At 46.4% G+C, this 25,356-nt stretch overlaps 1 protein-coding gene across 1 annotated transcript in view; it reads left to right on the forward strand.

The window, feature by feature from the left end:
- The first annotated feature begins 1,375 nt into the window (after nucleotides 1-1,375).
- The window catches only part of SMARCAL1 (SWI/SNF related, matrix associated, actin dependent regulator of chromatin, subfamily a like 1), a 46,428-nt gene continuing 22,447 nt past the window's right edge, over nucleotides 1,376-25,356 (forward strand). Inside the window, 11 exon segments of the mRNA XM_006082497.3 lie at nucleotides 1,376-1,563; nucleotides 2,668-2,702; nucleotides 3,090-3,961; nucleotides 4,709-4,759; nucleotides 7,866-7,911; nucleotides 7,913-8,073; nucleotides 8,995-9,045; nucleotides 13,546-13,732; nucleotides 17,065-17,215; nucleotides 18,753-18,911; nucleotides 21,858-21,923. Of these exon segments, the coding sequence (XP_006082559.1) occupies nucleotides 3,148-3,961; nucleotides 4,709-4,759; nucleotides 7,866-7,911; nucleotides 7,913-8,073; nucleotides 8,995-9,045; nucleotides 13,546-13,732; nucleotides 17,065-17,215; nucleotides 18,753-18,911; nucleotides 21,858-21,923 (1,686 nt within the window). The 5' untranslated portion in view covers nucleotides 1,376-1,563; nucleotides 2,668-2,702; nucleotides 3,090-3,147.

Consider the following 25,356-nt stretch of genomic DNA (forward strand, 5'->3'; position numbering starts at 1 on the left):
CTAAGATTTACCTCAGATAATAGCGACATCCCTCTCCCATCTGTTCTGAGATTTCACAGTTCACTAAGCACTTCTCCCACATTATCTTGCTTTGATCCTCACCAGAAGGAGATTTAGCAAGATGGTAATGTTTTCTATTTTACTTTACCGATGAGAAAATGGAATAACAGTCACTGTGTTTATGTGGCCAATAAAAGGGGCAGAACTGAGATTTGAACGTTTCTAACAGTAAATGTCACTCAAGTCTGGCAAGACAGGCCAATGGCTTTGTCATTTAAAAACCTGATTTACTGTTTCAAAATTCACACAAGGTGTATATGATCATTACAAGACAATTCAAAGACTTCAGAAAAATGTAAATTAAAACGTAAAAGAGTGTATTTCATCCTACTTCAGGTCCTGAAGAGTTTGGTGAGTTTTTAAATTTCCTTTTTCTATGAGTTTACATGTATTTATAGACACAAAAAAATTTTTTTATGGCTCAAACTACATACATTGCTGTGCTTTGCTTTGTCTTAAAAAATATGTCTTGGCTGTTTTCCAAAATTCTGAAGTAGAGATCTACTTCTTTAAGATGAGCCATATTTGAAAACAGAATAGCACCATTAATGTGTATACTGATGATAGAATACTGTATTTACTACCAATGTGTAAAGGGGAGTTGATTGTGTAAGGGGAAGGGTGCTGGTGCTGAGAAATGGAGTAAACTGACGCTGATAGCGTCAGCTGATTAATTTTCCCTCAAAAGCGGGGGCTTCAGAATCAGAATCACAAAAAGCCTAACAAGACCCTGAAAAAGTTATCGAATAACTGCCGCAGTTTTCCCATCTGTAAAATGGGAATACACATAATATAATGTTACATAAGGGTAGGATGAGGATTAAATAATTCACATTAAATGTTCAGCACAATGCTTCATGATGACGACAGTGATGACGATGATGATAATGATGGTGATGCTAATTCTCCAGCGGAGATGGAATAGTGATTGGGGCTTAAGTTATAAGGTTATCAGTGCCAGGAAGAATGCCCCAGGGGATACTTTTTATTAGGAGCTTCCGAACAGTTCCGACTGGGATGCCCTCTGGAGACCACTCTGACAACCCTCAGGAGACCGTTCTCACAGCGAGACTCCAGATTTGTAAACCTCGACGTCCCAGGTTTTCATGATCTGGTGCTTGACTTAACCTTTGGGGGAAACCGAGGACTACAGTTCCCAGGGTGCACCACTTCAGCCCCGCCTCGTCCACGAGCTGGCGTCTCGCCAAATCCCCGGCCCAAACTACAAATCCCAGAAGACCCTGCAGCACGGCTCCGGTCTCCGGGTTCGCCACGCCCACTTTTGAAGCGTAAGTGTGCCCGTGTTGCCCGCTGGGAAATGTGCCAAACACCCTTCCCTTTTCAGGCCCAGGCGCGGCGATCTGGCGCGCGAACGGGCAGCGCTCGGATGCCGGCTCCTAACCGCCCGCTCGGAAGCGCAGTCTGGCTCGGGAGGACTCGAGGCGCGCCCCGGCTCGGTCCGCCGGGAAGGTGGCCGTGCTCCAGGCCTTGCCGGACTAGGAGGTAGACGGGGAGGCGGACGAGACCAAGTGCCAGCCTGGAGCGGGGAGGGGGCTGCGGGGAAGGGTGAGTCCAAGCGGAGATGGAAGGGGTGGAATAGGGCGTGGCTCTTCACTAACGGGCCGGCGTGAAGCGCGCCCCTAAAATTAGTATTTTAGCTGTCCCATCAGGGAGCGGAGGAGGGGCGTCCATATAGTGCGATGGCTTATGATTTGGGGCTGATGAGTGGAGCTTCACCCCATGGCCTGGCCGTCCCCGGGCCGCGGAGGCAGTGGGCACCCCGGGCCGCGGGCGCCGAGAGCGCAGGTGCAGGCGGGCCCGGTTGAAAGTTAGGCAGGAGTGTGGTTGGGACGTTACCCAGGGCACCTGAGGCTTCGGCTCTGTCCCCGGAAGAAAGCCCTTCCCAGCCCCTTCCTGACTCTTGGCGATTGAGGTGGAAGGTCTCTGGGGATGTTTGGGGATCTGAGCAAAGGGAATCCCAGCGGGAAGGAAACCTTTGAGCCTCGGAGGCCTGAGCAGTGCTGCCGGGGTGCCCCCTGTGTCATTAAACGCATTGCATCCCATTACATGGGGTAGGGGCTGTTTAGTCTGAACCGATCCGGAGAGATCGGTGTCCAGCTCCCCGGTTGTAGAATATTGTAAAAGTGGCTCTGCTCATAGAAAAATGACTTGGGTAAATTAATTTTTAAAAATGATCAAGGCACAAAACAATGTATATATTGTCCCTCTAAGTATATTTCCCAAATATGGGACATGTGTCTATGGCTATGGATAGAAAAAGAATCAGAACTATGCTGTACTTTAAACTCTGAAGAGTGGTTATCGATGGGTGGTGAAATTACAGACTAATTTTACCCTCTGCATCTTTATGTAGCATCTGGATCTGTACAATGAGCACGCCTTACTTTTTATTCCCCCTTATTTTTCCAAAAGAGTCACTGGGCTGCTCTGAGGGGGTGCATGTTGGAAGGCAGGCACTGCTCTGGGGCTTGCATCTGTCGGGCCCCCTGCAGGCTGATTTGCCAGGAATGCTAAGAGGATTGAATTGGAGCGGTGAATTTAGTGTGCGGTCTATGTGAGGCTAACGCTTTTTTTTTCTTCTTCTAGGTTGGAAAGAGTCTGTTAGCAAGTCTCACACCATGGTATGTGGTTGTTTTGATCTATGTCTGTCTAATCCATTATCCTTTCTAGTTTGAAATGTTCTTCTCATTATCTGGTGGATTTGGTTTGCATTGCATAACTTCCGTGGGATCTGATAACTCAGTTGGCTAGGGGATGAGAGGGAGAAAAACATTGTAGCTGGAATGCCTCTTCAGCTTTGGATTTGATCCTTCTTTTTCCTCTTTTGTCAGGGTGTCGTTCTAGCATGCTACCTAGTATTCCTATGGGGAAGGGGAGTGTTAATTATAAAAGAAACTTTAATATATCCACTGTTGTGCATTTCCTGGGACAAAAGTTTGTTAAAGTCAAGGTAGGCACATGATAAATACATACATCTCATGTTTATTTCAAACGTTTTTCTTTCCCAGCTTTTACCACGTTTCTGATTAAAGATCGACATTCCTGCATAAGCATTTTCCTGTTACAATGTCCTTGCCCCTTACAGAGGAGCAGAGGAAAAAGATTGAAGAGAATCGACAAAAGGCTCTGGCCCGTAGAGCCGAGAAACTAGCAGAACAGCATCAGAGTGCAGGATCGGGCTCCTCCATTGCTGCCCTTTCTTCCCAGTCCAAGCAGGGTCCTTCTCACAGTCTTCCCAAGGATTCTTCTAAGCCAGTGAGCCATGGTGTCGTTTTCAAGCAACAGAAAACCAGTGGTTCATCTCATGGTGACCAAAGACCTCACAACCCCCACAGTTTTCATCCCAGCACTCTGGAGCAGGCAACGGGGACCTGGAAGAGGCCAGAAGAGATGCCCACAGCCTGCCCACACCACAGCCCACCAAGTCAAGTGACTCTCGCTGGGATCTCCCCTCCCTTGGCACAAAGTCCTCCAGAGGTTTCCAACCAGCAGCTTGTGGGTCAAGGTCATTCTCAGGTTTCCCACGGGGCCAAATCGACAACCTTTGATAACTCAACTCATGAGCCTTTGGCCAAAGCAAAGAGTTCCCAGGATACACCAGCTTCCTCCTCTGGACAGCTCCCCAGGGAAGCTCAGTTAGAGGCCAAGGCAGCCAGACCCTCCACCTCGGGGCAGAACATTTCTGACGTCCATTGTGGCTCTGGGAGTATGATGCCCAGGACCGAAGGCAGACTCCCACAGAAATTGGGGGCCTCACCTCGCAAAGCAGTAAGCTCCCAGGAGGGAATATGTGTAAGGGATGGAGACCGTTTCCAGGTGAAGATTGGGTACAACGCAGAGCTCATTGCCGTGTTCAAGAGTCTGCCCAGCAGAAATTTTGGTAATGCGTCTTCATTCAGTCTAGTTTTTCAGATTTTTTTTTCCTATTTCTAGAATCCCTTTTAATCTAGCAGTTTCTCATAAATATGAAGAGGGTGCATTGGCACATTCTGTCCAACCAGTTGTTAAAATTTTTCTATTTTAGTCCATGTTTTCTTTTATCATAGACGTTCCTTCAAACAGCTGCCAAAATTAGGGGCTGCCACACGGCCATATGGAGAATGGATGAGTGTTTACTGAGAGGCCAGCTCCTCTGCCAGGTGCTTCATATGCCCTGTAGCACTTAAGCCTAACAATTTTTTGAGATAACAAGATGTTATTTTAAAGGCGATGGGACTGGCTCAACCAGGTAAAGTTACATGCTCAGGTTGGTTTGTCTGAAGGGCAGAGCTGGAATGTGGCTAGCTCTGCCTTGCCTCAGTGCACGTTCCTTCTCATACCTGAGCTTTGCCGGACTACACAGGGTCCCACCTCTGCCCTCAGCCCTCTGCCATGAGGCCCATAACATGTCAGAGCCTGACTTAAATTTCTTGATATGGAATAAAAAGCATTATTCTTATTTATATTTCCTATTTGTCCTGTACGAGGATTTTGTAAATCAGTGGGGGCTTGTTCAGCCAACTTTTTTGAATTTAGCATTCATTCATTCATTCATTCATTAAACAAGCTTTTATTGAGTGTCCAGGTACAAATTACAACAGTCATCAACCTCATTGTGGACAGACCAAGTATTTGTGTTTCATTTTAGATCCTGACACCAAGATGTGGAACTTCAGCATGTCCGACTACAGTGCCCTGAGTAAGTAGGCGTGTCGTCACCCCTCATGCAGGAAACACTGGAATTGAGAAGTTTCCCTGGAGTAGCACATGTGGTCTGGCTGGTGGTTCGGATGGCTTTCAGGCCACCGTCCCAGTGCTCTTCTTCCTTCTCACTATGGCCAATCTAGTGAGGCAGCTCATTGGGTGATAGTCACTGGTAATATTAACAAAAGCTGGCATTAAATGGAGCCTGGTATGTTCCAGGCTGTTCTAAGCCCCGTACATGTGCTATAACTCCTTTATTCCTTATGACAACCATTTTACAGATGGGAAAACTGAGGCCCAGAGAGGGTGTGTTACTAACATAGGGTCACACAGCCAATAAGTTGCGCAAATAGGATTCAAATCCAAACAGTCTGACTTCAGGGTGCATGTTCCCACTGGGTTGCTGGCTCCAGCCATGGCAGGCAGCTATGCCAGCCACTGATCTCAGGAAGGTTTACAGTTCATCAAACCACCCAAATCCTCACAGCACTCTTTATACAGCTAGTTAACTAGGGCTTGCAGGGAGGGGCATTGCCCAGGCAGGCTCCAGCCAACGCCAGGTCTGGGGAGTCCAGGTCAGGTTGTTGTCAGGGCCCGTGGGTGCACGCACCACTTCTGAGATTTTGTTGACTGTCCCTACTCCAAGGTTTTTGTCACCTTCTCCTGGTGCCGAAGTCTGCTCCTCTGCCCTGGGTGTTCTCACATCTCCCAGCAGCCATTTCTGTCCCCTCTCTTCCCTCCCAGTTCAAAGAGGGAAAAGATGAGGATACATGGTGAGGTCACTCCCCTGATTTGGGGCACCAGTACAGTTTCTGGAGGGTGATGGTCAGCTCCCAGCAGAAGTTCCTGTTTCTCTCCTTCACCTCCCCATCTTGAAATGTGACACTTGGTGATGTCCTTTTCTTTAGTAGCTGCCAGTGAACTTTTCTTTTGCAGGGGGGGCGGGGGGGGGGGATCATTTTTACTATTAATCCATTTGTTAGGTGTTGGGAAGGGGAGACCAGTGCCCTAAGTTAAGAATGCAGGTTTTGACACACTGTGTTCTCATGGTTCCTCAGATTAAACCATTGTTTTCCACTGTCATGATTTTGTTTGTTTTATTATCTTTTTACTCCTGTTCTCTGACCACACTGCATGGTGACCTAAATGACTTCTGTGTTTGCAGATTCATTTATGTTTTCTGTGTGATATGCTTGCCTTCAGTAATGCTTCACATATTTTTTTTTAAACTATTTAACAGGCACAAAAGTCTGTTCATAGCTTTTAGAAGAATTTTACTGATTATTTGTTTAGCTCCTCTGTGTCCTTACCAGTGTTTTGCACACTTAATCTGCTGTCTCCCAAGATATATTAACATTCTCTCAATGATCATGGATTTGTGCATTTATTCTTCTTTTTAAATTTTCAGATAGGTTCATGATTGTTGTGTCTTCTTAGTAGATTATAGTTTTTCATCGATATAATATGTAATGGCTGGGTCTACCAGTCTTTCTGTCATTTTGCTTCGGGTGTACCTCTGGATTTTGCCTTTTCAATCCTATCACACACTCATCTTATGGAAAGTATATCAAAGTGCAAAGAAGAAACACTATCCCCCAAAACTCCCCACTCAGTTAACCACTATTCACATTTTAGTTTTGTACCTTCCAGCCTTTTATCTGTGCATTAAAACATACAAATTTTTACATAAGTAATGTAATTGTTATCTTGCATAAGTCACTTAGTGTTCCAGCATAGCATTTTTATTTTCATGCTGAATGTTAACAGTTAATGCTGAGTGATAAAAATGCCCATTATCAGACCACTTTGACTTCCAAAAAAATGATTTCATACTATTGAACTCAATTTTTTTGTGTATTTGTCTTTTCCAAAATTTCTTCCAAAAAATCATTATTGATTATATGATATTTCATTGTATAAATATGTCATAGACTGCTTAAATCATTTTCTCTTTATCTGTTTTAATTTGCTCCCAGTTTATTTTTCAGTGTTAAATCTGTAAGGAACATCTTTATCCATAAATTTTTGTATTTTCAGTTGTTAGTTGGGGGAGATTCCTAGAAGTTGGATCATTTGATCACTTTTTAGGGTTCTTGCTGTATATTACCCCATTATTTTTCAAAAGAATTTATTTCCAACTGGCAATGCAGATATCTATTTTTTATAAGTTAAAAAAGGGCTTTTTTTCTCTGATTATTTGTGCAGTTGAACATTTTTTTCAAATGCTTATTGGTCATTTCCCCCCTCTTTTCAATTGGTTACATCTCTGTGTTTTGTGGTCTTGGGTTTTTTTGTGTGTGTGTGTTTTTTTTAATATATATTTATTGGTTTCAGAGAGGAAGGGAGAGGGAGAGAGAGATAGAAACATCAATGATGAGGGAGAATCATTGATTGGCTGCCTCCTGCACACCCCCACTGGGGCTCAAGCCCACAACCCAGGTATGAGCCCTTGACTGGAATCGAACTTGGGACCTTTCAGTCCACAGGCTGACACTCTGTCCACTGAGCCAAACCAGCTAGGGCATGGTCTTGATTTTTTAAAAGTATGGGCTCTGCTTGCTTTTCTTACAAGTATCTTTACTCGGTAGTTTTGCCTTTTGATTTAGTTTGTGTCTTTTGACAATTTAGTTTTATGTAGTCAAATCTATTAACCTATAAAGTACATCAGTAATAGATGAAATAAGGTTCAAAACTGTGCTTCTGTGGCCTGGTGGGCCTTTGTCTCTCTCCCTTGTTCTCTAAGCAGAGTTAGGGGCCTGGAAGTAGGGTTAAGTGGGCGATTCTGGTGTGTTGACTTCAGCAACAGAAATGATCTAATAAACTTGCTCATTCTGGTGAAATCCCTCTTCCCCTTGTTATTTTTTGACTTCTAAGTGTTTTAATTTGAAAACTTAAGGAGCAGAAGAGTAATGTTCAATAAATCGTGAATTTTCCAAAGCCTCAATGAAAGCATGCTTGCAAAGCTCCCAGTCCAACAGTACCTGCCATGTGTAATTCCCTATGATCCTGTCCCTGCCCTCCTCCTTTGCCTGCCTGAGCATCCAAGGGCCATGTGAAAGTCATCCACCTTGTCACAGCTGTCCTCCTCTTCTCCTTCGCAGTGAAAGCAGCCCAGCGCCTCCGCACGGTCACCCTGCAGCCTTTGGAAGGGGGCCAGCAGTGTGGCACAGACCGGCCTGCCTTCGGCTCCCTCTCTTACCTTTGTCAAAGGGCAGTGCATGCTCATCTCCCGGGCCCGCTTTGAGGCAGACATCGGCTATTCACAAGAGTTGATTGCACTGTTTAAACAGATGGATTCTAGAAATTACGGCAAGTAATTGGCCCCCGCCTGCTTCCCAGGGTGGGTAGTGGTCTGTGGTCTCAGAGTAGGTGTTTTTCTCTCAATTTGAACACTCAAAAATGGCTTTCTTGATAGAGCCTTCCTGATCTGCTCCTCTTGGAGAGAGGTGATGCCTAAATTGTTTAGATAGTGAACAATTGGCCTGTTTTGTCCTCAGAGGCCTCCCAAAGAGAAGGACCCCCCCACACACACAATTTTCCCCAGTCACCTGGTCAGTGTTTTCTTGGTAGAAGCAGATAAATTCCTGCTTTGGCCATTTAAACCTACCTGTTTAGATTTTGTAGCAGAGCTAGAAAAACAGATGGTTGTCATAAAAAATAAATGCCTTTCTGTAGACTAAGACCATAGTTCTCAAACTTGAGCGTCATCAGAACCACCTGGAGGGCCTGGTAAACCCAGATTGCTGGGCCCGGTCAGTGTTGATGCCTACTTCCCACCCAGAGATACTGAATTCATTGGTTTGAGGTGGAGCACTGGTAGTTTTAAAAATCTTCAGGGGAGTCTAATAATCAGCCAGGATTGACAACCACTGGCCAAAACCAACAATTTTGCTTTATTTTTTGTGAGGTTCTTCAAAAGCTGCCCCATCCAAATAAACGGCAGAAATCAGCTTCAGAATTCTGAACTCCTGGAGTTCATTCTTAGCATGGGCCATGTTGTTTTACAAAATGCTGTGGCTTTTATGGGTTAATATTCACATTCTTGAAATGGTTTTAGCCTTTCCCTGGGCAGGTAGAAAGCAAGGTCTTAAAACCTCTTGCCTTTGAGACATCACAGTCACCACACCATGCGAGCTCCCTGGAGGTTTAGGAAACCAGGGACTGAGTAAGTGTGAGGACACAGCAGAGGCAGGCTGGCACGTTTGCTTATTTTGTTTCTTCTCATTGCAGATGTCAAGACCAGGAAGTGGAGCTTTCTCTTGGAAGAGCACAATAAACTAAGTGAGATGCTCACCTTGCTTGTTTTATATCATGCTGTTGTTAAGCTTTAATGATCTGCCTTAAATTGAGTGTTTTAAGTAGTTCTCCTCCTCCTTCCCCCGCAATGACTGTGCATGCTGTGTACAGGACAAGGAAAGGCAGAGATGTTCTCAGGCAGCCCCGGCCCCATCCGCTGAGACGGTGGCTTTACAACAGCCCAACGAACCAGGGCCCTCTGCTTCCCTCAGCATGAGGCAGTACTGGTCAGATTCCAAGGCCGGGAAACCTCCCTCCCGCCCATTGTAGAAGTGTGGGGGTCAGAGGTGAGCGAGGATTGCCTCGCTTAGATGGAAGCTGCTTTGTTCTTAGTTTCAGCTGCTTACTCCATTTGCTCATTGCCTCGCTTAGATGGAAGCTGCTTTGGACGCCCTCTGAAGACAGGCTCTCAGATTACTTCTGGAACCAGATGATCGGTGAAGGTGGGAGGGTCTCAGCCATACTGAGCTCCAGGTGGGCTGAGGTCTGCCAGAGGCGCGGCCTAGGCCAGGGCGCACAGCTTTAATGAGCACTTTGCAGATGGACCAAACGAAGGGATATGTGTACAGATGTAACTACAAGAAGGAGAAATCAGTTTGAATTAACATTTTTCTTCTCTGCCTGCTTGGGTGGGGTAATGCAATATGCCTGAGAAAGGGGACATGGTCTTACCTCAGCCTGTCCTGAATGTCAGTCTAACACCCATCTTCCAAGCTGTCACAGCTCTACAGAGAGTTTGCTGCTGGCATTAGCATTCCTCCTGTTTGATCCCAATGACTTGTTGGCCTCCCAGCCAGTGTTCGCACTGGTCAGGCCAGGGGTGGCCCTCTTGCCCACCTGGCTGGGGCTTTAACGAAGAGGAAAGCTGGGTTTCTTCCCTCTGTCTCCTTATGTGACTTACTATAGGACCTCAGATGGATAATTCGACATTCTGGGTCCCAGTTGTCCTTTTAGTAAAAAAAAAAAAAAAAAAAAAAAAAAAAAACAAAAAAAGTGGGGGGGTCTTTAATCTGTACCTGCTCTTCTGCCAGAAATTAAATATAAGGGAAGGGCTTTGATCCTTGACTTGTGGCAAACTCAAGGCTAAGTTTGAATATGAGGAGATACTTAGTACCAGGGAACACTAGCTGAAGCAGAAAGGATCCCATGGCTGCTGCTGTTTGGAACTTGTGACTCAGAGCGAACTCTGGCCAAAGCCAAATTTTTGGTGAGCAATATGAATGAGTTTTTCCCACAGAAAGACATAAATATGTTAGCTATAAAGGCTTGACTTTCATGGAAGGATAAAAAGCAGGATACTTACAGCATTAGTAGGTGAATGTAACATTGAAAACCATGAGTCTCGACTCACATAGTATTATATAGTGGTTCCACATCTTTAGTGGGCCACATACTCTTTGTAATATCTGATGAAACAACAATTCTTCATCCAGAAAAAAACACACAATGGCCAGACATACAGTTTGTGTTTGTCATCAATAATCCTTTGGATCTGGAGTTTAGAATTCTAGATTCAGAGTTCAGATTACTTTTTTCCATGCTGTCTGGTCATTCCAATGTCTTGTGGAAGCTAAGACTGATTCTCCCCATTTCACAGATTGGAAAAAGCTTAGGCCCAGAGACAGGAAGCATTGTTTTCCTTATTGGGAGCATTGCGGGTCATGATACACTCAGACTCGGACTAAACATTGAGATCTTGAGTTTGTATCATGACCGGTATGGAAATTTAGGAGCCAGACCCGTGCGCTACGAGGCTGAGGAGACGGCCTGCAGAGTCGCAGGTCCCGGTGAGCTCTGGTTCCATCAGCATCGGACAGGGCCCTGGGGAATTTGCACCTCTCCTCACCCCTGGGGCTGGTTCCTCCGTGGAAATTAGATGACTGACCCTGAGCTCGTGAACATGTGCATGGAAAACTAATTAAAAATGACAGTAAGACCTTCTGAGTAGATGAATGCTCGTTGATGACCTGGTGATAATTATTTTCTCCAGATTAGGTGACTAAGCTTTCCTCTCTCTTTTCTAAGTGACTTGAGGCTTTTGCCCACAGTGAGATTGGCTTAAGGCCCTTTGTTTTCCCAACTGTCACAGTCCAGAAGGACTCTGCATCCCCCTCAGCAATTCTGTCTTTTCAGCTGCTATTTGAAAACATTCCCATCTCTGCTGGGTGGCTTAGTGGTGGCTTTCACAGAAGCGGCTTCTAGATGGCTCATGAGGCCAAGAGCACGCTCCTGCCACCTCCCAGCACAGGGACAGGACACGGCCACCGTCGACAGTGCTTGGGGCTTTCTCAGAAACACACCCCTTCGGCCGAAGTAGCAGCACAAGGATTTGGAGACAGTAGTTGGTAGGAAGCAGAGTGGCAGTTTTTTCCTCTTGAGAGGCTGAAAGAACGTAACGCTTACAAAACACCGTATTTCACAGTGGCCGGATCATCAGCCGTGTCTCAGTTTTCGTCAGGTATTTGAGTTCTGAAAGTCACTAGGATTATAATGAAAATGGTTTCTGAAAGCACATGGAGTGCTCAGTCTCCTGATGTGTGGAGAAATCAGCATGCTCAGATTTAATTTGGAGGCATAAAATGTACTTCTGCATCAGTATGGACAGTCTCTTTATGATGAAGCCGCCAACCTTACCTAATTTCCTATCCTGGTGATTCTGTTCTTGCCAACTGTTCCCAGAAATAACTGGTACATATATTTAGTGAAGGACGAAATGGATTTAAATGTATTGAAAATACAAAGCTATTTAAGGTAGTGGGTGGCTCAGTCCTCCAAATTCACATCAACATTTGCAATTGTAGCCAATTGGTTGTGTGGCAAAACACTTTGTAATATCTTGTGAAGATATTAAGGAAAATCATGATCATATGGAATAGAGAACTACAACCTTAGAATTTCAAATAACACTGGGTAGAAATGAAACATGCCCAGTTTCTCTTTACTGGATTCCTGAGGACAGTAAGCCCCTTGGTTTTACTATGACTCCCAGGGTGCCCCTGAAAAGGTAAAGGATAAAGAGCAGTTGAGGATCTGTGAACAGTGGTCACTCTTCTAACTTGATTTTTCAAAGGAAAATGCTAAAAGGGAAGAACCTTAGAAAGCTACAGCCCCTAGGACAGCAGGCTGTGGTTGGTAGGTTAATGATTCTGCTACCACCAGCGATCTCGAGGTCTATCGTCTGTTCTCTAACTTTGTGATTTTTTAACATCTTCCCCTGCCCGTTCCCCCCAAATCGTATGTTTTATTTGTATCCTGGTTTATTCTTTTTCCTTTTCTCTGTTGAAGAAGTTTTTCCCTCTTAAATTTAAAATCAGGTGAGGCTTAAATTCTTTCAAAGAGTAAGATCAGTGAAGTTAACTTGCTTTCATTTCCATGTAGATCTCAGGTAATTTATTTTTCCCACTTGGGTTAATGGCTTCTGACTAGAAGAAGAGATTTCCCCATCCCCTGTATGGAGGTCTGGTACCGCACACTTGAAAGGAGAGTAGAGACCCCTAAAGATGAGCTGTAATGGAAAGTCAGACTGAACTTATCAGGGTTGGTAAACGTTTTTTGTAAAGAGCCAGAGAGTAAATACTTTAGGCTTTGTGGGCTGTGCGGTATTTGTCCCAACTACACAACTCTGTCAGTGTAGCATGAGAGCAGCCATGATAATCCATAAACAAGCTGGCACAACTGTGTCCAGTAAACCTTTATTTACAAAAACAGGCCGATTTGGCCCCCAGGCCTTTGCTTGCCAGCGCCTGCTTTGGAGGCTGGGTAGGGAGCTAGCAGGCCACCTCAGGACTAATGGGTTTTCTGGCTGCCTCACCACTGAGATCACTACTGTAAAACTTACTCTCAAGGGGAGCTCATCATTCTCTTGCTGAAAGGGTCGAGAGTGTGCAGGACCACATGCATTGTTATCAGTTGTGGCCTTTGCGTGGACTTTGCCCTTTGTTGTTGTTTGGGAGAAAGTACCATCTTACTGATCTTTCTCAGAAATGCCTAGCATCTTCTCTGCATGGCGCTCCGTGCTTCCTTGCCCGTTGACAGCAGGTGACGTAGAGTTCTCTGACTTCTCAACATTGAAACCAAAATAAAACATGAGGAGAATGGAAAGGAGACAAGATTTTTCCATTTTAATTCTAGCTTTTTCTGGGCTGATTTTTTTCTTATTTGAATGGGAATACTAAGATAATTTTTTTACATTACTTTAGGTTAAAAAAAACGATCAGTCACAAAATCACTTTGTATTTCTTTCCAGTGTTTGTGTAGTATAGAAAATCAATTTTGCATGACCGATTGCCCTCATATTTGCAGAAATTAAGGAATAGAGAGGGAAGACTTGTTCTCTAGCATGCATCTATCAGCCCTGATTTTCTCACCAGTTAGTTTCTTAAGATGGCATGCAGCAGCATTTCAGCCATTGAAGTATGTATTTCGTAACCCCTGGATCTCTTGGACATAACACCCCAATTCATATGCCTCTCTTCTTCCTTCTAGTTGAAAGGGTGCGCTGCCTCCCACAAGTGCAGCTGAGTCCTCTGCCCAAGACACTCACCCTGGCCTTTGCTTCTCAGCTGGAGAAGACGTCTCTTTGTCTCACAGCAGACGTCCCTGAGGCCGACCTCTCCAGAGTGGACCCCAAGCTCGTGTCCAGTCTGCTGCCCTTCCAGAGAGCTGGAGTCAAGTAGGTGCCTGATCTTCCTCTTGCTCCCTTTCCCTCGCATTTCATCCCTCCCCAGCAGCTGTGTTCAGATGCCCCTTTTGTGAATGCTCATCTTTCACAGACGTCTGGAAGCAGTTAGGCATTGAACAGCCACGTGTACTGTTACCAGAGCCTGAGTAACCATTGATTTCAAATTCTGTGCGTTAGCAGGGCTCTGTGTTGCAGGTGTTCAGAAACCTACTCAAACTAGTTGAAGAAAGAGATTTCTCAGTGCATGTAATAGAAAACCCAGGATCTAAAAGGATCTCATCAGACTCTGTCCCTCTCTCAGCTCTGCCTTCCTCTAGTTTGCTTTATTCTCAGCCTGATGCTACTCAGGCCCAGCAGCCCAGCGGAAGCACCTCTTTCCTCGGAATCCCACACTGAAATGCATGGATCTGGAACCAGTCAGTCATTGTGGCCCACACTGAAATGCATGGATCTGGAACCAGTCAGTCATTGTGGCCCAGAGCTTGAAGTCTTGTTGGTGAGGCTGGTAGTTTTCCAAAAGAAAGCTAGGGTGCACTTACTGTAGAAAGAAAAAAGATAAACTCGTGGCCTGGCCTGGGTGCACTTACTGTAGAAAGAAAAAAGATAAACTCGTGGCCTGGCCTGGCCTTTTTTCCAGCCTTTTTGGGAGAAGCAAAACGAGGAGGTCTTGATAGTCCACCCAAAAATATGAGAGCTAGATGTGTTGGTAGGTGGTGTGGTTGGAGAAGAGCCCTGTGCAAGGGAAGGAACTGAACTGTCAATGGCACTGACAAGCAGAGTCAGCCTGCCTGTGTGCAACCCACTGTGGTGTTTTGGTTAAAGCTCGGCTGCTATCTCAGACAGGATTCTGTCCTGGGTGTGGTTTCGGCACAGCCGTACCTTACTGCATTCCCAAGTCCCCAGCTCCGCCCACCCTCTCCTCTTCCTATCCATCAGCCTCTGTCCCTCTGAGGTAACACACTTTGCCATTTCGGTCCTGCATCTACTGTGATCTGTGATGTCCTTTGGGCCGCGTTTTACCCAAGCTCAAGGCAGTTTTTTTCCTTTGCTCTTTTCCTCCTCTGGCTGCTTCATGACAATGTTGCCCACTCTGACTTCAGCATCAAGTTCTTCATGGCTCCAGTAGAGAGAGATCCATGGGCCCATGTGGTACCTGCTGGCCTTGCCAGATAACCTCCTCACCACTGGGGGCGCTGTGCGAGGCACCAGGCCAGTGTGCATGGAAACGAAGTGGGGCCAGCAGCTCCCATCTTTTTCTCTAGGGCTCTGAACGTGCTATGGTACTTACAGCCTTTCTTCAACACTTTCTAATTAAATCCAGATTTTAACTTTCATTCTCTGGTGTTGAGGGAAGAGGGCTATGAATTTCACATGTTTTTTTTTGTTTTGTTTTGTTTTTATATGTAAAAACTCAGTTGAAAACTCCCTTAAACTTATGGAGTAAAATCTCTTCGATACATATCAGCTTCCTTTAATGACTAAATGGTCTCAAGAAACCAGTGAATCGAGGCTTTGGCAGACAGCCACCTGCCTAAGGTCTCTCAGCTCCCACAAGTGAAACTGGGGTTTAAATCACATTTTCTGATGAGGACAGAGCTTCTGTTATGCAGCCTGCCCTGTAGAGGAGGCATCAGCTATGTGATTGTTTCTCTGTTTACTCAGGTGTTTGCTTTGTTCTCATTTTTGGCCACTTGGTTCCTGAGCTGGGCTACCTCAAGGCAGGGAAAAAGGAAAGACTGAAATTCAGCGTCCATTCTGCTTTGAAAATGACCAGATAGACTAAAGTGCTTTGGTGCTCCCTGTCTGCCCTGGCTGCCAGTTTTGTAAACCAGAAAGTAAGAGAATAAATCTTTCCACACTTGCCCTCCCTCTGTCTGAGTTGTGGGTTCATCCTGAAAATGGTCCAGAGCTTTAACCCAGGTCTGAGGTAGGTGTGCCAAGAAGAGGCCTGTTCAGGGAGGTGAGGTCGCAGGCCGCTGGGCTCCCTGCCTTCCCACTGAAGGAACGTGGTGGCCTCGGCCTGGGTGCTCCCTCTCATTGGGTGGGCTATTGTGACTGCTGGGAGGACAAGGAAGTGCAATGATGTGACGCCCGTTGTCTCCGTGTGCTGCTGAGCCCAGGCGTGCTGGCCTCATGCCACCCACAGGTCTGCATGTCCGTTCTCCACCTTTGTCAGACACTGGCCTTTCCAGGCAATTCAGAAAGGCCACGTGCAGCCTAGAATTCTTGTCGGCCAAACCAGCTGCTAATTTAAAGAGATTACGGTCTCTGTCTTTACTGTGTGAGAGGGAAAGAAAAAGAGCTAGTCGTCTGGCCTATTACCAGGTTTCTGAGCAGATGATGAGTTTTCAGGAATCATCTGAACTGGGACGGGTGTGTGGAGCAGGAGACCAGGCAGCTGGCACTCGGGATCCCCTCCGCGTTTCACTGAGTCATCAGATGACTCGAGCAAGTCATTCTTACTGTTGTGCCTTTTGTCGAATAGTAGCTATAAGAGAACATTCCTCTGACCCTGTTTTAAGTGCGTTACTTATTAACTTCATTAAACCTCGAAACAGTCTCTGGGGTAGATCCTGTTGTTATTCCCATCTATGGCTGAGGCACCTGGAGGTTAGATAACTTACCTCTGAGTGGTGGGATGGGGATTCCAGCCCGGCCAATTGGGCTCCAAAAGAGTCGACTACACCCTTATTCACAAACGATTAGCAAGGGTTGTTGCACTGGAAGGCTCAGGGCCCTGCAGACTCTGACTAGTGAGCACCTTAGCTGAGGTTCTTCTCCCTCTTAGATAAACACCCTGTTCCACCCTGTCCTCTGGCTGCCCCCTCCTCTGCAGCATGTTCTGTCTTTGCTGGTTCCTTCCCTCTGGCCTTTACACACAGCGTCCTCTCTACTCTTCATCTCTAATTTCTCTCATCTCCTCTAGGCAGATCGCTTGTGTGAACAAGGGTGCCCCCGCAGCCCCTTATTAGAGACCGTTTTCCACTGTCCTTGCACACCCCCAGGCCTCGCCTACATTGGGCTGAGGGTGACTCGTGTTGCAGACTTTTATGACCTGATTATCTTACAGAGCTTCTCCCTACCTTTGACCACCATTTCACATCTTCCCGATTCTAACTCCTTTTTAAATTATAATTCTGCTCCCTGATTAGCTCCTGCTTTTCCCTCTTTGGAGAGCAGATCTCTTCTCATGAGCAGGGCCCATGCTGGCTGCCACACAGCCTACACCGAGCCATGCGCATGTATCACTTTACGTGGTGGCAGGTAAACTCGTGCCCCTGGGAAATATGTTGTGTTACTGTCCTTACCTTGTCTGCTTCCAGTTTTGCCATCGCAAAAGGAGGCCGCCTGCTGCTTGCTGATGACATGGGCCTGGGGAAGACCATCCAGGCCATCTGCATCGCCGCCTTCTACCGGAAGGAGTGGCCGCTCCTGGTGGTGGTGCCCTCGTCTGTGCGCTTCACCTGGGAGCAGGTCCGTGCTCTTTGTGTTCGGATTTTAACAAAGACACTTTTCCTCAGGGTTAGAGGAATCAAGTAACAGTTTGGGGACAGGGCCTGGGATCTTTAAAGTCCTGCTTCAGCTGAAGGCAGAATGGAGAGGAGATGCCCCCTGAGCCTGGGCTCATGGGCTGTGCCGAAGTAGAGTCCCGTACTACCTTCAGGGAAGGAAGCCACGGAGCCACAGAGCTCAGACTCGCCTCGTTCTGTTGGCAGACACTTCCTGTTAGTAGCACCTTTCATCTGTACCGCACTTCATTTTCAAAATATGATTCCTCCTTTAGTTCCCATAATCCCAGAATAGCCATGTGCAGCAGGCACAAGAGATATTAGCCCATTTACAGATGAGAACATTGATCTCAGAGAGGGTAAGCTCCACACTTCCTGCTAACGCGTAGCAGCGCAGGGCCTAGAGGTCGCGTGTCAGACTTCCTGGCTCAGGGCTTTTGCTCTCTGTGGAAAGGGGTGAGGGCAGGATGTTCCCTGTCTACCAGGTACCTTTATGGCTAAAAAATCTGACCTGAACTCAGCTTTATTATCAGTCAGCCTTGAGCTTTGTCTGCCATACGTCCAGGGATCAGAGTGGTTCTGTGACATGAACAAAAATCCAGATAAGCCATCTTGATGAAGAAGGAAGCCCCATGCCTTATGCTGCCTATGGCGGCTGTCGGCTTCATCACAACTTGGCTGCTTCCTAAGCCCCCAGGAGCTGCCATGGGGAAGAGGCAGCTCCGCCTGCAGCTGCTCAGCCTGGTGCCAAGAGGTGCCCGTCCAAACTTTAAAATGGTGCATTGAAACAGTACCACATTCTTTTCCTGTCCTGTGATCTGAATTCTGCCAGTACCTCCAGAAACTTATGATTCAACACATGTATGTTGTGTGTTAGATTCCCACAGCACCCTCAGAAATTCTAGGGAAGGGTCAGATGGTCAGATGAGGCTGGAGAAAGAACCGGCACTCCCTATATCAGAATCGTGTCACCCCAGCATGCCAGAGAGCACCCGACACCGCCACGGAGGCACTGGTGGCCCTCTGCTGACCCTAGGTACTGGCTTTGGCTAGAGATGGCAACATTTCTGGAAAGAGCAGGCACTTTGTAGAAAATATCACCATTAGTGCCTTCAGTGTACCACACTTTACTAAAAATTCCTCTTAAAAGAGTCACGTTCTTTCTCTGCAGAAACTTGCCGTCGAGTTAGGGGTCACAGAAGTGAAGTCCACAGGCACCACAGAGTAGCTGCTTGACTACACTTGCTATGCAGGAAGGAAGTGTTCTGCTAGGGAAAGTGAGGGGAGTGAGTGGGTGAGAGGAAGATGGAGATGGTAGCTGTTTTGGGGACAGGGTTACAGCCACTGTGGGAGGACATGGAGGGGCAGAGGCCATGTTGGCTTTTCAGGGAGCCGTGACATTGGCCCACAGTGAGAGTGCAGTGGTGGGTCGGCTGTGGTCACAGCCGGTAGCTGCCGGGCCGGGTCATCATTTTGGGTTTGTTCTCTGCTGTCATCCCCAGGCCTTCCTTCAGTGGCTGCCGTCTCTGAACCCAGAGCACATCAATGTCGTGGTGACTGGCAAGGACCGCCTGACAACTGGTTTGGTCAACATTGTCAGTTTTGACCTCCTGAGCAAGATGGAAAAGCAGCTAAAAACTCCTTTTAAAGTTGTCATCATTGTAAGTGACTTGGCAACGTCTTTAAGGAGTTGGTCTCGGTGGAAACTTTCTTCTGTACCCTCATGAGTCCCACTCAGTCTCTAGGAGAACAGAAATCATGGTCTCATTTTGTGGTGAACCAACATTTCATTTCTCTCAATTAGCAGTTCTCAGCCCTGACTACGTATTAGAATTTCAGGGGATCTTTTTGAAAAATGCGATTTACTAGGTCTTCACTGGGGTTTCAAGCCTTTCTCTCCCTGATGTGAGGTCGGCTGTGGAGGTCTGTGTGTGGACTCTGGATCTCCGGGGCTCTAGGAACTCCAGCCGTGTGCCTTCATCTGGTGCCCTCTTATCAGAACAGCTCAGGCGTACTGTTCCAACAGCTCATAAGTTTTCTTCCAGCCAATAGAAGGACACTCCCTCCCCTCCCAGAAAAGCACTCTTTACTCTAGTCCTTTTTTAAAAGATGACTTTACTTGAGTCCAGATGTGACGGCACACCTCTCAGGGACTGGCTTTCCTTCTTTTGGTCTCTAGAGAGACTTGGTCTGTGCCCCCTGTCAGCACTCACTGGATGCCATGGCTCGGAAAAAAAAGTTCTGGAGGGTGTGCAGCTTCTTGTGTCCCCGCCCCATCTGTCCAGTTCCCACTCCCAGTTCAGGAACCACTAACCGGCATTCAGAGGCAGAGCCTATGATGGATGATTTCCAATGGACGTTTACCCTCGGTGTTCCTTCTGGTGAAACAGCGAAACCCAATGCCTCCAGATGATATGCACGTTTCTTTTTTACTCAACTGTGTGAATTTTAAAAGCCAGTGATGTTTTCCTTCTCTTATAAAAAGAATTCTCTCCTGATTGTGGCTTCTCAAATCTTGCACTCAAGATTAGAGTGCATGTGTCATGTAGAAGGAGAGAACGGAGAGAGCTTTCGGAGGCCCAGGGAAGTGGAGTCTGAGTCGCACAGGTCAACAAGGGACCCGTGCTTTGAGCAGTAGGGACTCCATGCTTTGAGCACAGGGCTGGCTGTTGGGGGTTGGGAAGTACATTCATCCATGTGTTCATCTAACTAGCAGTTGTGCACCAGCTTCGAGCCCCACACAGCGCTGTGCACTAGGACAATCCAGTAGGACAGACGGACACATGCACAGGTCATTAGAATACATCTCAGTGCTTTCATAGACTTGTGAACCAAGTACTGTGGCAATCAGAGAAGGATCTGTGATTATGATTTGGACATGAGAATCATACTGTGTTCAGAGCATAAGCAAACTTAAATGTGTGAATTTTTTCTAAGCTAAAAAGATACCAAATCTTTGGGGGAGTCATTTCTGGTTTGGCACAAATTCAAGTGTGGCTTTGAATTAAAAACATTGAAAGAAGTACCCCAGGATGATGGTGACTCTTCTACAATGTGTAGGAAGACTAAAGCCTTCATTTCTCACGTGTGTTCCTCTATCAGGTACTTGATGTATAATCGCTGATCTTACAATGGCCCCTGGGCAGAGACTGTCCCATTTCTCAGCTGATGAAAACTGACAGTGAGAGAGGTTACATAATTTGCCCGTAGGCACGAAGCTGGCAAAGTGGAGTCACTGATCACAGCTGGATTGTGTCTGGCTGCAGAATTCCTGTGTTTCTGTTTCTGACTTAACACTTAATCAGCCATGTGATTTCTAGCAAATGACTTACCACCATGGATGGTTTGTTATTCAGTTAATTAAGGTCCCTGACCTCCCCCTACTCCAGAGGAATGTTGAAGGAGGGAATAAAGTGACTGTCCCGAGATGTCACTTTTATATATGAAGGAGAAGCTAATAATAGTGGTCCTTTGTTACCCATTGGTAAAAGGGTCCATTCCCTTCCATATCTCTGGACTTTGTGCTACTTTCTCTATAAACCCCTTTTTCTTGGCTGTCAGTATGGGCTTATCCTCAGATAGGAGTACAAATGTTATACCCCAGGTTTGTGGGAATACATGCAGTGACATTTGGAGATTCATCTCACTTCCTGTATATTGTGCTTTTTAGCTCATTTTTTTGGTTCATCTTAGCTGAAATGGAACTGAGGGATGGGTCTTATAGGTCATCTTTAGCGTCGTTTGATCTTTAGAGCCAGGATCTTCCTGGTATCCGCTGAGGGCTTATTAAGTGGCAGGGCTGTTCTAAGGGCTCTATGTGCCTTATCCTGTTTAAGACAACCCAACACTAGTACACTGGGTGCTGGTATTGTACCCATTTTACAGATGGAGAAACTGGCACTGTAGAGAGGTCAAGTAGTTGCTCAGAGTCACACAGCAAGTAATTCGACTGTGACCAAAATAGAAAAAATTTCCCCAGATACTAAGAATGTATTAGTTCTTCATTGAGCTTTAGAAAACATGACATTTTCTAGTTTGCTTATGCACAGAATGCAGAGCTATAAATAACCAGGCTCCATGTTCTAAGCATGGCAGGAATCATGTCTTCCTCCCTACTCTAAGTTCCCACAGTACTTTGTCACGCCTGACTCCGTGACAGCACTCAAAATATCATCTGATCAGTTGTTGGTGTAGCTGACATCCTGCCAGTCCCTAGGGGGCGAGGCCTGGGCCCCAATGTAGGGCACATAGTGGGTCTGCAGGACACACAGTGGGTCTTCAGCACATTTTACTTTAGTGCCGGGCAGATGTTAGGTCTGTCTTACAAAGAAGAAGACACCTTTCAGCAGTTTGTTCAATGCAGCCTGTGAGGTGGACAGGACAGAGGAGTCACTAACCCCGCTGTATAGGTGGAAAACACTCAAAGAGAGAAAGCAATTTGCCCAGCATGTGGTGGAGAAACTTTCCCAGGCCCACAGCTGTCTGAATGAGAAAGGGCTGAGGAAAGAGTCCTCAACATGATGCTTGCTAGGGTCAAGTTAACGTGGGCTCTGTTTCTTTCTACACAGGATGTGACCTTGTTCACCTATGTGACTGTTTCTTTTCAGGATGAGTCTCACTTCCTCAAAAACATTAAGACAGCCCGCTGTCGCGCAGCTATGCCCCTCCTCAAGGTGAGTCCTGCCGAGAGTGGACTGGGAGTCTGAGTCCTCTCGGCCTGGAGATCCCGCTGTGGTTTGCTCTGGCTGGCAAGGGGTCCAAGGAGAGCAGGGGCTGCAGGGTGGGGACGGTGGGCCATGGATGTGACTTAGGGCATCTCTGCTCAAGGCTGTGGTGCTCGATTCCATTTCCTTCCTACCATCTTGCTAAGGAACTTGTGGTCGATGCAATGATCCCTGCCTCTTAGAGATGAAGACCTGTTGATGGTCACATCAGCAGGCCAGGACTGCACTCCAGAGCCTCCTGGGCAAGGCGGAGGGAGCACCCCCAGCAGCATGTCCTGAGCAGCTCAGCGGAAACTGCCTGTCTTCTAAGTGGCTGTGGGGCAGAGCTCTCAGTGCTTTGAACCGAGGGAGATGAGTTATGCAGACAGGCCAGTGGGTACCAGCAAGAAGCGCTGGCAAAGCTGAGACATGCCCTGTAAGCCAGTGCCCTTTTCTCAGGCTGCCCTAAGCCGTTTTGTTAACAAAGGAGGGTCAGCCATCCACATCCCTTTCTGGGGCGGTCTGAGCTTGCGCCTGAGCACTTTGGCTGGTTGAGTCCTGGCTGCGAGCAGGCGTGTATGTATGTGTGTGCGTTTGTGTGCTTCAGCGTAGCTTCAGATCTTCATGTGAAACTATTCTGACGAGCAATGTAAGCTCCCTGTCTCATCTCACACACTTCCGTGCCCAGGTTTTGTGTCCTGACAGAGGAAAGGCCCCCAAAATTTCCTTCCATCTTTTTGCAGTGAGCTTTTTCCTAATATTGGGGGCAAGTAGTGCAGGTGGAAAAGTAGCTTTCTTTCTCATAACAAGGCAGAGATCTCAGAGGTGATGTTGGGGAAATCTACTTCTGTTTGTACAGACTGAGAAAACAGGAGTGCATGTTTAACAGTCTGTGTTTCACCAGCTTTCATTGCTTAAAAGAAGCTTTGAGTTATACTGAAACTAGGGAAAGCTAGTTTGTTACATGTTGGGGGAACTTAGTAGCATTTGAAAAATAACTTAATTTTTCCACCTCCCCACAAAACACACGCAAGTGTCTACTCATTTCAAGTTTTGTTTTGTTTTAGGAGTAGCAAGTTATATGATTGTGGAGAGCGGCTACAGTGTTTGGACAGGTTCAAGCCTCGGACTAATGAGAGGGCACAGTCCTCTCATGGCCACGTGCAAGTCCCAGCTTGGAGGGCAGAGCCCTCCCAGCACAATTATAGCCAAAAGCTATAGTTGTAAGCTTGAACCTATGTTCCGAACACATGGCCCCACGTGTCTGAGTGATGTGGGCTTGATAGAGTTCAGGTGCATGTAATTGAGTAGGATCGAAATCCACAAGAATGTTTTAAACATCTTGACCACGCCCTTCCTTTGTCTTGTGGAATCTGGCTATAAAATAAAGACATGGCTTGTAGTCTATTGCGCTGTTGCTAGCTCTCCGTCAGAGAGGCTCTCTATCAGAGAGGACAGCGTCCACCCAGACCCAGCTTTTATTCTCTTGTCTCTCTGTTCTCAATCCTTCACCGCCCCTTCTCAGGCTCACCGAACGTGGCTGAGCTGGCACGGCGTATAAGGCGCCCTGGGGCTGAGTATACCATGGCTGTGCCGGTTCGCCACATACGATAATAACAAGTAATATGCTACATTTTCCAAAGGAGGATTATGTCATTTGCTCCAACTTTAAAAATAAAAGTCCTTTACTTAAAAACCTTGATCTTATGCTCATATTACCCATAAATATGAGAGCCATTTGTGGACACACTTATATGAAATGTTTTTCCCATACTGCTGACCCTTGTTTCCTTTTGAAAAATGTTAATAGACCTCAGTACTGTGGTTCCAATATTACAGCCATAACTAAAATTAAATCCATACCCCGGATTGTTTAGACAAAGAAACTGCACATGGATAGATTATATCATTAAAGGTATAATGGAAAAGCTTCTTAGCGACTGTCTTGTTAATATTTCATTGCCTGGTCAGGCACTCTTGGCCACACACTGGGCCCCATACTGGGTCTGAAATATGTGTTTCTGAGCCAGACCTCTTAAAGCAGCATTTACATCTTTAAAGTGACATATTCAAAACAAATCTTTTAACTGTTAACTAGTATATATTACTCTGCATTTGCTGTAGAACTTGGATGAATTAACGATAAAATAGGAGCCATGGGTCCAGTCTGCTGCTTATGAAGGTGTGTGAAAGCCACTCCCTTCCGTAACGTTGACTTCACACAATGCTGGCCTGCTGTCAGGATTGGGCGGAGGGGGGAGAGGCAGTTTGTGTTATTCTATTAACCAAACCTTTCACTCTCTGCTGTATTTTCATCTAGGTTGGAATTTCTCAATCTTGGCACTACTTACTCTTTGGGCTGGAAAATTCTTTGTTGTGCGGAGCTGTCCTGTGCATTGTGGGATGTGTAGCAGCATGCCTGGCCTTTACCACTGAAGGCCACTTGTGCCCCCGTGTTGTGACAACCAGAATTGTCTCCAGATGTTGCCAAACATCCCCTGGGTGGCAAATCACTTCTTCCCACTCTGTTGAGAACCTCTGATCTAGATACTCTAAGGAAGTGACTGAATATTTTTGGAACAGAAGAAAGTTAGGAAGAAGTAAAATGTGCCTTGGAAAAGCCATATAGAAAGGGGTGAAGGCAGTCAGTTGTGTGGTGGAGGAGCAACTAGACTTTTGGGGATAATCTCTTTATAGTGTATACAGATGTCAAATTATCAAGTTGTACACCTGAAACTTTATAAGGACCTAGTTTATGAGGACCTAACTTAATACCACTTGACTGTCCCTCTAACTCATGCATATCTTAGCACTATATTCTGGTAACGTATTTCAAGACTTAATATTTCAAGATTTTTCAGCAAATGTGCATGAAGGGGTGATGAGTTTATATCATACAGTCTGTGAGGTAGCTGGGCCAGATGGTATCCAGAAAATAAATGTGGGGTTTGTAAATGACGACAGCAGGCTCAGGTTGTAAAAAACTGTGTCATTGTCCCCTAGGAAGTGTGACAGCTCTCTTTCTCCACGGCACTATTTGCCTGGGCTACTAAGAAAGGTTCTATTTATATATAAACTAGAGGCCCGGATCCCTTGACCTGGCCTGTGGGGATCGGGCCAAAACCAGCTCTCCGATATCACCTGAGGAGTCCTGGATTACGAGAGGGCGGTTCTTGGGTGATGCACCCTGGAATCGGGCTCCCTCCTCTCTGGTTCTGGGTGTGTCACCCGAGAACTGCAGCTGCCAAGTCACCACAGCTCCTGCGTTGGGTGTCTGCCCCCTGGTGGTCAGTGCGCATCATAGCTACCAGTCAAACGGTCGGCCAGTCGCTTAGGCATTATATATAGATGTGGTAGGCAAGACAAAGCTATACAGAACATTTTAATAATCATCTTTAGACCC

The sequence above is a fragment of the Myotis lucifugus genome, unplaced genomic scaffold (genome assembly GCF_000147115.1).
Source record: "Myotis lucifugus unplaced genomic scaffold, Myoluc2.0 scaffold_3, whole genome shotgun sequence".
Lineage (NCBI taxonomy): Eukaryota > Metazoa > Chordata > Mammalia > Chiroptera > Vespertilionidae > Myotis > Myotis lucifugus.